Source organism: Cephus cinctus, unplaced genomic scaffold (genome assembly GCF_000341935.2).
Source record: "Cephus cinctus unplaced genomic scaffold, Ccin1 Ccin1_scaffold0101, whole genome shotgun sequence".
NCBI classification, from domain to species: Eukaryota; Metazoa; Arthropoda; class Insecta; order Hymenoptera; family Cephidae; genus Cephus; species Cephus cinctus.
The window spans coordinates 1,539,399-1,555,747 of NW_014332838.1; the positions used below are offsets into that span (position 1 = coordinate 1,539,399).

At 41.9% G+C, this 16,349-nt stretch overlaps 1 protein-coding gene across 6 annotated transcripts in view; it reads right to left on the bottom strand.

The window, feature by feature from the left end:
- The window catches only part of LOC107274768 (hemicentin-2), a 156,655-nt gene that overhangs the window by 48,459 nt on the left and 91,847 nt on the right, over positions 1 to 16,349 (bottom strand). For all 6 annotated transcript variants that reach the window (XM_015754263.2, XM_025091968.1, XM_025091967.1 and 3 more), the window contains one exon: positions 6,576 to 6,917. In XM_015754263.2, coding sequence (XP_015609749.1) covers positions 6,576 to 6,917 — 342 coding nt within the window. The remainder of the gene's footprint in view (positions 1 to 6,575; positions 6,918 to 16,349) is intronic.

Sequence of the window (16,349 nt, forward strand, 5' to 3'; positions counted from 1 at the left end):
GGGGGCCACTGACGTGATCGGGAAACTCATGCGCGGAAGTCTTACTTTGTCGGAAACTGCCAACTGGTTGAAGGCCGAATCGCCAGCAGGGAAACTCTACCGATCGACGTACAACTCCCGTTGATCGATTATCGATTATTTTTCACACCAACATCTTTGATCGACACTGACAATTATTTAGAAAAAAAAATTCCTAGCTGGAAGATGATTGTCGAATAATTTGTGTCTATTAACGTATTAAGGCTCTTAAGCTTCTTTCGAAGCTCTTATCGGATAACGATGAAAACTTCAATTTCCGCAATATCTCTTACCCGACAAAAGTTAGCAAACGCTTCGTTGAGGTAGTCATCCATGACGAAAGCACTTTCATGACAATGGTTACTGGAAAAGAGAAAAAAGAAATCTGCCTCGCTTCAAATATTTTTACCCGTTGAATAACGCAGAGAGGAATAATAGAGCTTTTGTCGATATCTTCGCGAGGAGACAAATGCGCCGGGGATGTCTTAAAGTAGGCAAAAGTGAAATCTGCTACCACGGGTAGAGCAAGTTCCTTTTATCGAGACATAAGCGGCTATATGAAAAATGTATACTAAACGGAAATAAACAATAAGAAACCTTGGTATATAAACATGAATATATTTAATTTTCTCTAATTAATTTCCCCAATTAGTAATTTCCCCGAAATTCAATGAAACGAGGTAAAACACTTTGACGTAGGATCCCTCATTAATTTGCAGAAACATATTTAAAGCTGACAATGATAGTACATCGATTGATGAGATATTCAAGAACCCATAAAGTATGACAATACAAAATAACATTATGAGAATTACGCGCGTTAATAACGTAACAAACTATCGAATCAATGACACAAATTAATATTAATACGAATGAAATATCAGGAGAAAGGAGAATTAATTACACTGAATAACCTCATGTATTATAACAAGAGGATGGTACGTATTTGGTATTTCCATGAGGCGTCAGGTTCCTGTTAAGACGTCGCAAACGTTAACTACACACAGTAGGTAGGAAGGTACATTAGATTTGAATATGATTGATTTAGAGTAGGTATACGGGAAGGTGAATGGGTGAGTTCCATATTCAGAGGCTCTTAGCTTCATCTTCTTAAATGGATGTAAATCAAGTGACGTAGCGCCTAGACGTTTCAGGTCTCACAATCAAAACTCTTGCCTGAGGCGAAGGAAAGCGATATAACACAGGATTAGACTGTGATCTCGTAATATACATGTACTGTGACGTAATCTCGGTTGAACCTCCCAACGGACCTCACATGCTACGCCAATGGCAAAACTGGACTCTTCCTAGTAGCGAAACTCGACCAGTGCCTAATCCAACCAGCGATTACCCATTTCCCTTACATCGCATACCCTGTACCAGAACGGGTCTTCCCGCACCAAAACGGGTCCTCCCGCACAGCTGCTAGTCTTCCGGGTTCGGCGAGTTAGATAAGGGAAACATTTTTCATCTTCCTCAAAAATAAAATTACTCGGAACGCCGATCCACAGCTGATCTATCGATCCTAGTCCCATAACGATACATTTGACTTCTGATCTGTGACGGATGGTAACAATTGATCGATTCTCAATAAAAGAATGATAATAAACAGAACAGACGAAGTATGAATCATAATCACCCAGCAGTTACTGGTCCAGCTTTTCTGGCTTTGGCTCTACCATTGCACTCGTCCTCTCCTTTCTCCTAACCCAATGTCTACTCCAGCCAGCTGTACTGGCCAGTCTTGGGTTCGTATTCTCTGAATTCTCCGCCATAGACAAATATACATGATGAACAACTCGGTCTTTGAATTCAATATTCACCCACGCCCCCCTTCTCCATGCTCGTACGTATAAGAGATATTCATATCGATTCGCCATAATCACTCAAAACAATTTCCAAAACATTGTAATCGTGTTTTTATTGGTTCGTCTTAGACTTTCTTTACCTGGCTGAGTATGTCATCATTGAGTACACCTCCTGTGTCTTCGACTAAAAACTCGGTAAGTGCTCTGATCTGTTAATTCTGGATCTTGCTATTTGATAGGAGACCTGACTACGCTTTATCCAACAAAGGCATATGGGCTAATGTTATAGATGAGATTTTCAAATAGATCATTCAATAAACGCTACTCTACAGCGTGTATATATATATATATATATATTGCTCTTTCAATTAAAGTTAACGAATATCATTTCCTTCGTGAATATCTGCAATTCCCTCGGTAACTATGTAATACTAAAAATGAGATGGTGCTGACTACGAACCAATTTCATCTGCTTGAAAGAGAAGAGAAATTGGCGTCATTCATGACGGGCTTCGTGGCTTTACTTTGTAAAAGATACCAACGTAATTATTGGTATCTCTTTCAACCGTAGAATAGGTATATTCAGTTAGGTACTCGCTCCAACCGTAAACCCTCTCGCAGCTTTTCACTGGAAGCTTCTGCTTTTTTTTTCTTCTTTTACCTCCTTCACTCTCTCTTCTAACGATAAGGCCTTACGTCACGTGGCTTTTCTTTATTAGCACGAAGATACCTAACCTTAATTTCGTGGGTGTTATTCTTCCTATGTTTCGGCGGTTTTCCTTTTACGCGAGAGAGCTGATTTCCCTTTGGAGAAAAATCGTCTTTTTTTTACCTGTCACCAAGAGGCAGCCTTTGGACGACTGTTCTCTCGCATCGATTATTTATTGAGCTCTAACGAAAATCGAATGCAACGAAAAAAAGTGATGGGATAAAATATAATTTAACGTTTATTTTATTATTTTATTGTCAAAGCCATTGCGATATAACAATAATTTTTGTTCATTGTACGTTATTGATGTCGCGCGTGCGACATATCGTAATGTTCAATTTGATCCATGATGGTGAAATATGAATTAATACAGTAACAATAATGGTTGGCACATTCAGTGAATTTTCGATAAATGCCAAATATTCGTGCATTCCCAATATATGAAAAATATTTATGGCATATACGTTAGAGTTTAAATGGTTTGCAAACGAGAGAATGAAATGTTGCAAGTAAAGAGACTTTGGTATTTGAGTAAAAAATTGTTCTCGCGTACCGTTGGGAGACGCACTCAACGACTCCGCTGGGAAATACTTCTACCGCGAGCAACAGTCCGATAATGTGGAGTCACGCAGGCAGGTACCTACGTAGGTTCAACTAAATACCAGACGAAACGGGGTCAGTAAAATCAACAACCTGTTGATATTTGGCTGACCATTGCATTTAAGAAGTCGAGAACGTAACTGGGGATATCGCTTTAAATTACATTTAATTATATCCGACTATCGTCCGCTGCGAAGGTATATATGTATACACAAGTGTATCCCAGTGATATCTCTAAATATTGAATTGCCTTCGAGCAGCTCCGCGCTTACTTTTTGCTTTAACAAGATTTCATGTACTTCTGACATTTTCTCCGATACACAAATATATATTCGATATATTTTAAGATCACGAAATATCGGCGACTCCGAAAGAACGTGTCGTAATATTAATTTAGTTGAAGTAAATATTTTCTATTTATATCGCAAATTGAAAATTCATTGATAAAATGGTAAATATTTTTCTTTGACAGGGTAGAGATCGTTGTTACCAACCGAGAATTTCACTCGAGAGCTATAACACTGCTTGTTCGATATCAATTACGTTTATTGTACCCATCGCGGAATGGCGAGAGTGGGTATCTCTATAAACTTATGAGAGAAGTTCTGCCGCGACTTTGTTCAGGAAATTCCTGGTCGGTTAAGTCCTAGCAATTTTCGAAACATCGGCCTTATCGGTGTATTTTGCATAATTAAGCTATTTCGCGTAACTAGCCAAGCTTGCGTGGGAAACCTCTTGGAAAATGACGCGGGAGGGAGGGGGTAGGGGATACTGGAAATATCACGAGGAAGGAACAATTCGAGCTGTCTCCCTCACGTAAATATTAGATATCTTTGCCTTCTCAACTGACGCTTTCATTAGCAGACTTGTATTCCTTATATGAAATACGTTTTTGTAGCTGCGCCATATCTTTATCAGTATCCTTTCTTAGAGAATTGATCAGCCGTTATCGTCCGTTACAGATTAGAATCGAATGGAAGCGAAATGAAATTTTGATCGATTTGCTGTTTTTGAAAAAGAAAGATTTAACTCAATGCTGACGTAGTTCTTGCACGAACGGACTTATCTGTACATATCGTCGATAAAGGAAGACATGAAAAATGATGATAAACGTGATGAGCCTTCGTGATAAGACAAGTGGGTCATGTGTGTAGTCTACGTTCCACGTGTACATATGCACGTAGATACAGACACCATATCCGGCACTCTTATGACATCTGGAACTTTGTAAGGCTTTGTTGTTCGATCTTGCGGAAAATTTGCGCATTCAGGTGTCGAAGAGTGCTCGCGCCATATCCCCGGCATAACCCGAACACGAATAGATTTGCCAAAAAAGGGACTAAAAGAGAGAGAGAGAGAGGGAGATAGAAGGAAGCAGTAAGTGCGAGGACGAATGAGAAAGGAGGAAAAAGGTATGTATAAGAAGGAGAGGGGGTAAAAAGTGGAAAAGTATGGCCAGAAAAGAATGTCGTTCGCACCCGGGCGATTCGCACGTTCGCGCGATATTCCGGAAATGTCCTGCCCGCATTGCACGCTGAGCGGAAGGAGGCAATTCGTCTGGAAAATGCGCGTCTTCTGAGTATTCCGCGTTTCTCCACTTTTCGCGCCGTTAGCCAGCCCTGGCCTTGCTCACGCTTTTTCTTTGGCTGTTTCATCCTGCTTTTTCCGTTCGAACGGCCTTATTGCACGTATTAGGAATGACAGGTGAGAGAACGGGAGACACTGGGAATATATTAAATCAAATCGAGTTAAGCAATGTGCCGGCGGTGCTTTAACATCAACGTAGGTTGGATTTCATGAATCCTTAAGGGATACAGTATTACGAGGGATCATTCTAAATGCCGGAGACATAAGTACTTATATACAGGGTGTTTGAAAAATAGCGAGCATCACTGATAGGGTTGTATTTTATGGAAAAAATTTTTGAAATACATGCTTCAACTATTTATAACGCGACAGATGAAAATTTGAATATAATTAATTTTAAAGTTTGCATTTATTAGCGTTGAAGTGGATAGTCCGTTAATAATTATATACAGTATATATCATACGGATAATCTTATTAACATGAAAATAAATAATTTTTATTTTCTCTGTATATTCCAAACCGTCTTATTGATTTCGATCAAAAGCAACGATAGGTTATCCAAGGTCAAATTACCGATTCGATAACCCTCCCCACTCGAAAGTTAGAACCTCCCATGAGTATCAAGAAATGCATGAAGGTCTAAAGGGAAGATGTAAATCAAGGATATTTGGGCCCCTTTCAGCGCCCCTTTTCCCAAGACCCTAAGCGAGAATGAGTTAGGTATACGGTTATCCGAGTTATAAGGTAACAGTTCCGTGGCACCTCGTTTAGTTAATGGAATCGCGATATTCTTGGTAAATCTTCGAGAAGGTTAGAAAGTCAAGGAAAACCTCGGCGCGCGACTCGAGTGATTATCCATCCTGAGAGTTCAACGAACACGAAAGGATTAAAGAGGCGAAATGTTGTATAATGGGTTCAACCGTATTAAGCAACCTCCCTTTAAGCGTATAATCTAGAGTTCCTAGAGAAATGGGCAGGCTACGTCGGTAGGTCGGTAGGTACTACTTGCATCCAGGAGACGAATGCGCCTTCAAGTGATATATAACCGTGGTCTCGAGAGAGAGAGAGAGAGAGAGAGAGAGAGAGAGAGAGAGAGAGAGAGAGAGAGCCAAGCCCATCCATAGACCCGGTGCCGTTTTTGTTCCTGCAAGAGTTAATCCCCGCGGCGGCAAGTTTCCTTGAAAACTGCCTGAAACTCCGGTGCACTAGCTATCCGGGACTTTAGTAACGTTGGAAGTAAGTAGCGAAAAGAGGTGTAGAGAAAATAAACTACGTCGCATAATACACAGGATGGTACATGCATAGTTTAAGCGAGGAGTTATTCTCGGAACCGCCGCGCCGGTAGTACACCTTATACATTTCCTCCGCTCGCTTTCCCGTCCTTCCGTTTCTCCGACCCTGATTAAATTTATATTTCAATTCCGTTTAACGTTTCAACCAAAATAGTATATGGAAGATAATGTGAAATACTTGAACACCTTGTCCTTTGTGCGACCGGTATCGGTCTCTGTCGGCTAGTGACACGACGTGTTCCCTTTTATCTCTCTCCCTCTTCCTCTTCTTTAGGAATCAGCGCGAGGACACACGGCTTCCTGACTATCTGAAAATAGCGTCCCACTAAGCACCAAAGAGAACTGCCTCCTTCGTGCAGTAAAGTCGCGCTATTGTGATTGCTCAACCACTGAAAATCGTCCGAGCGCTAGCAGCGCCGCCAGCGGCACTACGTGCAGTTGCACGTTCATTTAGCGAACAATGAGAATCTGGCTGCTATAACGTTGCAGCGATTTCGTCCTTTCGTTGATTAGAGTTAACCTCCTTACGGTATAGAATAACAGTGTCAAACTGGACTTACATTGTACGTCGAGGAGGATGCTGGCGTTGAGAGGCGTCGCAAGAGTGACGTGTCGCGCGACGCAGGTAATCGTCGCGTTGTGATGTCCGCGAAGAACCTTAAGATGGGCGCCGCTTCGTCTGCCAAGGGTGGTTGGTAAGATTGTCAGATTGTCCGGGGGTTGCTGTGGACCGTCGAGGGTGGCTTGCGAGAGTGTCATACCCCAAGCGAGAACGGGTGGTGGATTCCCACCCTCTGCAGCACATTCCAAAGTCAGTTCAGAACCCTCCTTAACGGGGACGAACTGGTTTCCTGGATCTAAGCGACGGCCATCTATCAACAGATACGTCCCCCGAGGTGCCTCTGGAACAGAAACAATAACAGCTTTTTCATTTTCGAAAGTACCACGTTGAAAAATCACTGAAGATCTTACAGATCGCCTAAGGAATCAACAGCAAAGGTTCACTGAATATGATCGCCACGTTAAGTCGAGACAGCTGTGTCCAAGTTGAAATTTTATCCTGGGGCATTTTTTTTCTAAAGTATTACAAAAAAATGTAACAAGCGTCCAGTATATGCCTCAGCGTATACCCAAATACGTAATTACTTGGTTAGTATTCAGGCTGATCTGAAAACTCCATCTTGGATTTGCTTTCAGATATCGTTATAAATCACTTAAGATGCCCGAAAAAAGTTTTCCAGGTATGTTCTATGGATGTTATGAAAACCAAATTACTTCAAGCGAGAGATTGACGAAATTTTATTAAAACAAAAATCAAGCGTTACGTTCATTAAACTAGAACAATGAAGTCTCCCACTCGGACTGGATTTTTCGAATTGATCCAGAGTCGAAAAGGTAAATTAAGGGTCGGAACCACCAATAGGGTTCCAGTGTCGTTTTACGGGTTACTCCTGAAACTCGGTCAAACTTTTCGGTATCGTTAGGTATTCTCAGTGTTGACCACCTATACAGACCCAGCTCCTGCACTTAGGGCACGTTGGTAAGACCGCCATACTAAGGAACTTGAAACCAGTAGGCCGTTCACGTTGCGCTCTGAAAAGCCCGTAACAATAACTAGTTAACTGGTTACAAGTCCCAGAGGATGGTGCCCCTTTACTCTTAGCCAGTTATGCCAGTGCTCGAATTTCCGTCCTAGACCTAAATAGCATACTACTATTTCACGCATAGCTGAAGGAGCTGATATTTACTTGTTCATATAGTATATACTCGAAAATTGAAAATTTCGACTGTCTAGGTAAAGTCACACTAACAGATGACCATAGTCCACGACTTCACTTTATTTCGTAATGAACACAAAAAGAAACAGCGCCATTCCGCAAATAAGACGCGAACGAACTTTGTTTTCCGTGGTCTAGCTGGCTTGCGCTTTTATCCCAAGTAATTTCATTTCGGATTCTCTTCATCTCTGCTTCTAAACCCTCCCCACCCTTATTCCACCAGCCACAGCCATATTCTCCCTTCCCTACGAAACTCACCCACTCCGTCCTATAACCATTCTACGTATACGGCTACATGACCTATACCGGCGTCCCTTGTTCGATCCATCCGATCTAGCGTTTTCATTAAAATTTCCCGCGCTACCGTTCTTTCTTTACTCGAGACAGTCGCTTGACTGGAAGTATCTTGATAAATAGAAAGGGCCACTAAAAACAGTGATAGATGGTCACGAAAAATGTTTCTAGAATTTTCGTATCTATTCTAGTAGAAGTTTTCCAGATGAACGTAAGAAAAATGCTAATTCCTTGCTGTGGGACATTTCTTTTGTCCACCTGTTATATTACTGTTACAAGTAATTCTCATTTTTACGTGAAATAGCGCGCGCAAGTAAATTACTCGAGTTACTAAAAATATAGCAACTATAAATTGGTAAAAGTGCCTCAACTCTTTTGTACCCATTACGATAATACTTATTTAATGAATTAAAAAAAAAAAAGAACGTGATATCACAATATCGAGAATCGTTAATATCTAGATGTATCAGCAAAAGAATAAAGTAGTATATATACAGATATACAAGGGTGAACCAAAAAGTTGGTCTCTTTCGCGGGATTCTCGTTAATCGTAAGAATTCGCACGAAATCCAGGATTTCGAGGCTTCCCAGTCACGTTGCCAGGACGACCTCGTTACTTCGGCTGGCAATAAAGATCCATAAGACTGGATCTTAAATCGAGAGATTTCAAAGCGACAGAGGATTATTGTGCGGCGTGAGTTTGCCGAGAGTAGAAGAAAGTACTCGGAAGATAAGAACTATACGGGAGAAACTGGAAGAAACGAAAATATGAGAATAGTAAATGATGTCGAAGAAGGAAAAAAAAAAACCTTAGCGGCACGACGATAAGGACGATACGAAAGAAATTCCAAGAGGTCTGGGAAGAGTGGTAGAGAAAAGTTATGATCCGTACTGAAATTCCAACAACCGTACAGCAGGTGTTAATACGGAAACATAACGTGGAAGCTGCCCTCGTATTCCCAAGCTCTCAGGGGCGCATTTGGCGCACGCGGCGCCACGCTGCCCCCCTCCCCTCTGGGCATCCCCCTAACCCTGCGCGTACAGTCCGTAAAATTTCATAATATTCGACCCACGGTCTTACAGTCCCGAATATTCAAAGCATTGCAGAGGATATCTGTCCGGGAAGAATTACCCGTGTGCTTTACGCCTCGTAAAATATTTAACGATGCCAGTTGCAATTGGCAATAGGTAGCAAACGCATGTCGTTCTTCGCTATAATTCGCTGAATGGTAGAGACTCGTAAATGGTGCGTGGTCCAAAGTAGCGACTCCGTCTTTCCAGTATCCATGAAAATTTTACAGATGAGAAAGTTGGATAAAAAAAAATAATAATATCCGATCATTACACAATATTGTTCGTACGGTTATATAAGTATCGAGGATACGTCTCGTTGTGCAGTGCGATAGACAGGCTCGATCTAAAATTCCCTTAGAGAGTGTAACCGATAAAACTTTTGAAATTCGCGCCACGGGAATCGGTAGACGAAGCGGAAGTGAGAGGCAGCGAGTTTACTCAAAATCCTGAAACCCCGCTTTCTCGCGGGTTTCCGGGAATTTTAAGTGGCGTGGCTAAGCGTTCACCGAGAACTGGAGCAACCAGCAGTTTTACATTGCCGCTCGGAGAAGAATGTTTTCCCCAAAAGTTATCCGGCCGGGAGGGGATAACCTAAATGGAGAAGGAATTTAGTCAACGGGATACTTCCGCTACTAGGTTTGACTATCGATTTGCAATTAAGCACAGCCGCCACTTTGGAACAAAGCATACTACCGAAAGGGTCAGCCCAGTTCACTGTCCATTCGGTTCACAATGAAAAACGTCCAACTGGCAAACGTGACTCTGGAACTCGCAATGAAACAGAATATATAAAAAAAAAAGTCTCTGAAAGGCCCATTCACAATCATGCAATTGATAAAAAAAAAAGTAATTTAACAAATACATATCCCATAGCAGAAATACTCCTTTTCGAAGAATGTCAGCTGTAAAGGTAAAAGGGTGGCTATCGATAAAAAGTGGCAGTAAAGGGTAAAACTCGATGAAATCCATAACGAAGTGGCTCTCGAAATGGTAACCGTAACGGGCATGGAAACGGGATGAAGTGTGCCTGAAAAACATTCGCCATACCAATCCAATCGGGCGTGGAACTCCAGAACGATCGACTGTCTGGGCGATGTCTCCTCCAATAATCATCCGGATTGGTTCCAGCGGCCCAATAAATAGACAAGATTTAGCGACGTCCAAGTCTCCCTCTTCATCACCCACACGTAGCAATCCTGATACCTCTTGCAGGGGACACAGCCAGCCCTCTGTCGCTGACTTCATAAGACCACACGCATCACTGAGTTCAATCGGGTTTGCCGTCGTGGCTGTATTTGGTGCGGAAAGATTAGCTAGCTTTCTCCTCTCTCCCTAGAAGTCCGAAAGGCGTGCCTATACTTTCTATTCAGCCGATCCAGCTAACCTTCTATTTGCCTCGCACGTACGCATCTATCGCCCTCACCTTTTATATATTGGCCCTTGGGTATACATAGGAACCCGGTACCTCCATCATCTCAGTCCATTAATACACATTAATCTATGCTGACGTTACACTTTTGCCGTATTACGTCTACGCCGTCGACGTTTACTTCCAGCGAGCGCGAACGGGAATTGCTGAGTAAATCTTGCGACGCTGCAAACGCGTGTGTATAGACAGTCGTATTAACGAGTAACAGATCCTGTCCAGGGGACTCGTTTACTTTGAAAGACATATGAAGATGGCCCCTTCAAAAGCTATTTCATTCGTGGACAGATTACAGGTTGGGAGCAATGACTTTATAGTGAAGAGGGTGTCAACGACCTATCTTCTGCCAATTGACAATTTCCCGTTCCAGGGACCGTACTTACATTAGAAATGAGGGTGGGTATACAGGTACATTGTAAAGGGTAACTGGTATATATAGGAGGATCATATTAGGAACCCTTATACGACGTGACGCCCTTCGTGTGTATTTATCATATCGTATGGATCTCCTAAGTCCTTCGTATGCCAAACGTCCCTTATTTGGGTTGAAAATATTGAAGAGTAAATTTTTAAGGGAAAAGCATTAAGAACCTACGTAACTTTACAACGAGTGGCCTTCGAATAAATTTAACATTTCGACTACGATCCGTCAAGTGATTTGACTCTCGATGTCCCTCGAACGTCTTTGAGATGTCCCTTGTGCTCCTTTCCCGTTTAATTTCATTCTCAATGAACCGGTAGCGGGTGGTTAGTGATACGTAGTAGGTGTAATAGGTGCACCCCCCACCAAACGGGAATATACTCCACCCTCTGTCCTGCCACCACTTATTAAGCTACTTACTTCACTTTCCCCCTTCGACACGCGCTTCTTACTATAAGTACTTTCTACACCCTCCGTAAATAACACACTCGGCTGCTGGGGTTTTTCGCGAATAGCACTTAGTCTAATACGAGTAATCAATTTCAATGAGGGAACGGAAAGACTGAAGTGCCTTGACGGTCTAGGGGTTAAACACTCATACTGAATAGGGTAGTTATTAGTGCTTGTAAAACGAGGTAAAAATACTTATACGTTACGAGAATATTACTATACGCTATAGTGTCGCGTGTATCTGATTACGATTAGGTGAGATGTACACCCTCACTTGATTACTGACATTTTCACAACTACATATATGTACATATTCACCAGGTCATTGATCTTTCGTTAGACATCATTTTACGTATATAATTTTAGACTATAGTCCGAGGAGCGCAAGGGTGGGTCCGGTACGTAATAACGTGTAATTGAGCGTAGAAACATAATTTCTCAAAATCCGGTGAAAACGCAAAGCGATTTCTCTTGCCGTCAATGAGAACGTCTGTGAGCGAAGAACAAAACAAAATAGCGCCGTCCCCACAGTTTCTATCTTTTTTTCCCCCTTTTGTTTTTTTTCTCCCCGGCAGACTCGGGGAGACCAGAAGCATCGCGTAAATTTCTGTCATATTAAATACGAGTTTGCGCTACGTAAGAATAGCAGTGAGGACCGTAAGATCTGATTTTATCCAAAGGGGGGTAGGTGCTGGACACGGAGAAAAAGAAAATCAGAAATCTCAAGATTAATGCAGTACACTTTTTTTTTATTATACTTTTCTTATCATCCGAAGGGGGACCGAGGGTATTCTTTGAAAATGCAAAACTCTTTCTTTTCCTCGTCTATATATACGCGTACTACGTCCGCTTTAGCAAGGTCGACATAGAATAGGAGAAAATTGCTACCCCTCAGAATGTAGAGATTGCTGATTACAGGGCACAAAAGATAAGCTTATTTCCAGTGGGGTAAAAAGACGGGATTCGCACGTCTTATTTTTATTCGCGCTACCGGTTGATTTACTAAGCAGTTGATGCCCTGCTACGTTAACAGTGTCAGAAAGTTATAGAGGGTGCGAGTGAACGAGCAACAAAGATGTTTATTATATAACATCAATCTAAAGTAAAATCGCGATAACTCCTCCGCCCAGAATAAAGCCAGTTCAATCGCATGCAAGTCAAATGAACGGTGAATAGAAACGTTTAGCTGAAACAGCTAAAGACTCGTTCACCCTTCAAAAAAAGTAAAGTAATTAACCATCCCGCATTGATCACCAACAAACAGTGTGGACAATGCCTAATCGTCATAATTAATTTTGCAACAATAGTCCTGAGACCCGAAGAACTAGTGCTGCCTGAAAAAAACGGTGTGAATCCTATCTTGAAAGGACGAGGGGGAAAAAAAAAGGGTGTAGTAAAAAATCCAATGAGACACTTTATCACTATCTAAACGCTCGAGAATATTGCGTTCGTTTCGACGAGTTACGGCATCGTCTTTTTACGTATCCCCGAGAGGAATCTTCCAGTCGACACGAGGAACGCAAAAAGGAAGGGTGGCTGCTCTGCTCATAGGCGGCAGCGCCGCGTCAGAGTGGTTGAACCTTTGGGATGGGATGGCTCGTGGGGGTCTGGAACTGCGAAATTTCACCCTTCGGCAAACCGATAGGCAGACGTGGCGATGGATGAGATGCTAACGAGACGCGAAACGATCGACTACTGCATCGACAGCCTCCGTCAAGTCAGCCGTGAAATGGTTTTCCTTTACAAGTGAAACCGGCAAAGCTCTCGCAGCGGCCAGACACGCGAAATGCATGACGATGGGATTGCCCGTTCCAAGGGATTAAGGTGTTCAAAGAGTAGCCCACGAAATTCTTCACACTAGTTTCCTTTACGAATCACCGGCAAGTCTCCTGTATTTTTACCGATAAAGACACACCGGATATAGTATTCCTTGTACAGAGAAAATAACTTTGCCAGGAAATGCATATGAAAAAGAATAGCGAAATATAGCGAAATATATATAACAAAATACCAAAACCTAGATACCTATGTGACTTGCGTCACTTTAAAACTGATATTTTTATCTAATTATTAAAATCTACGAAATTTCCATTTGAATGTATTATTGATACTATTAATTATCGAATAAAATGAAAGTTTTCCAAAAGCATCGCAGCAGCCAATCATAACAATTTCGATACGTATAAATCGAAATTTTTTAAAATAAAAATCCTAAAAAATTATCATACCTAATTAGAACGTCGAGCAAAGTCGAAATTACGCGGCGAAACTGTTTTCAAGCACTGCACAGAATACGAAGAAGAGCTTCGCGTCTCCCGCTAATCCAACAATCCCGAATGTTCTCGTCGCCAGAACAGAAGCAGCAGAGTGAACGCATAAGGAAGGGACCCGTCGACGTGCGTTGGTATACATTACGTGACGTTCCTGGAGTTGTGTACACACGACATGTATGGGTAACGAAAACGGGAGACAATACAATGTAAGAAGAAACGAGATAAAGATAAAGAAAGAGATAAGAAATAAAATTCATAATCTTCGCCATTTGCCTCGCTGGACCGCGCTTGTTACCTTAGTTGGACGGTGTCAATTTTTCAGGACTTTATATATCCGTTCCCATCGTCCCACCTCCTATTTATCACGAGCTCTCCATCGAAGAGGCTGCGAAGGGAGCCGCTGGCAAATCTTTTTCAAAGCGATCTTATTGATGGAGCACGCGGGATGACACTAAGAAAAATTGATACTTGCCACGAGTGATTTATACCCTAATTCGAAGGACCAGTCACCGTTCACTGAAAGGCCAGATGCTCATGATTTTTATTACGCGACGACGCTTAAATCTTGTGCTACTACAATATATTATTATATATACACATATACGTATATATACATATATACATATAGACTGTAGCCACTGGCTCGAAAATTTCTAAAGAGAGTATACGTAAGGTAGGACTTGGACTGAATGTTAAGCAGCTTGAATTTATCTTTTACCAATAGATTTTACCAGTGTATATAGCCTAACTACCCACTCAACTAACCTTAAACTCAGTTTCGTTCGGTAACGCAATTAATTGCGAGTAAACTCCTTTCTTTGTTTCGCCACCGAATCCAGTTACCTTCCCTCGTAAGAAAGCGTTGTCACGTAATTGCAAACTACGGCAATTAAATTCTCTTCTAAAGTCTCTACGTCGTCTCGAAACGAAGGTACCTATAGCCTACGTATACGGTACCGCCTATACGAACAAGATAAGCATGAAATTTCCCTGTGAAAATAAATTTCTCAAGCTTCATCGGCACCGTGCAAGTAAAGCAGTTTGTTCGTACTGAAGTATTTATTTCGCAGGTGCGTTAAGAAGACGTTCGCTGGGCTCGGTTCTTGGTTATACAGGACGTGGGTGCATGTTAAAAAAAAAAGGGCACCAGTCATCTTGCTCACCCTTAAAGACAAAGGTGTGCTTCTTACAGGGAAAGTCGAAAGTGGTTGAGAATGAACACCCCTTGGAACGGACACATAATAACCAAGACCATCGTATTCTCTCACTGTCAGAATCGAAATGAGGAAAACGCCGGTACGTTACTTCGTATTTCGCTCACACGTTGTACGGATGATGGAGGGTTCTTCAGCTACCCTAATTCCCTTCTTCCTATACTCATCGTCCCTGGTTATATGTATTCCTTCCTTATGCGCCCCCCACGTCTCTCCTTTCTTTCACCCCCTTCGCCAGCCCATTCTTATCTACCATCCCTTATAGTCCCAGCACCCTTTCGTCTCGAACCATCTACCATACAGGTAGAAAGCTATGTATACGTGTACCAGTAGACTGCCCCTCTGCTCTGCTGTCAGTGTTAGTCAAGGGTTGGTATCTATATTTGCTCAACCCTTCAATGTGCCAGGAGAACGACGAGCCAGACGCGGCCGATTCTTCAAGATCGTACTGAAATTTCAACTTTTAGATATACTATTAGTTCGCATAGGGGTTGTTGCTTAAGATGCGGTGTTTAGTTAGAATTATGAAACATACTGCTGGGTTTGGTATTGCCAGTGTGATAAGGTAAACAGGGTGCGTCAACACTACCCGCAGGAGACCGTCCTCAGCGTACCAAGGTGATGTTGAATAATCAACGTCATTTATTAAGGACCTGTCTTATACTCTGTAAAAGAAAAAAAAAAGGTATTCAGTCCTAAGGACACTCCCCTGACTCCTAATTGGATCACGACTCTAATTTGTATTGGAGGGTAACCGCAATCGCCTCGTTAAACATCTGTGCTTTCAATGAAATTACGTAAAAAATGATTACGCTAATCAGTGTCAGTTTAATTACAGATGCAATCGAAATGACTTTGTAGGTCAGCTAATTCATCCCTTTCTCGGGAAATATCTGTATGGAGATTCGAAGATTCACGAGATACACGATACAAGATACACGAGATTCGAAATTCACTAAAGATTTGCTGGGCTCTTACCAGGATCTGTATTGGAAAAAGTTATGTTAAAATTAAAAACAAAAATACATGACAACCAACCTACTTGAGTACCTTGTAAAGTAAGTACGTTGGTCGTTAAGTGTGCCAAATTTCCATGTGAATATATTTTCGCGATCACTTTTGAATATTGGAAAAGGCAAGGATCGCGCGAAAAGTTATGGCGTCCAGAGGAAATAAAAACTTCACGAGATGCACACAGTGGAGAGACGAAGGGGAGCCTCTTATCGAGTCACACGTAACATTCAAATTCGGAATTACATAGGGGAAATCGATAAAGCCAAGATATTCCTATGTAACCCATAATACGTGAGAAGGGAAAAGTTGACAAAGAAAGTTCAGCTCTAATTCGTCCTTCCAGCTACGACAGACGCAGGTAAGGTAACCAAACTTGTTAGAGACGTCCTT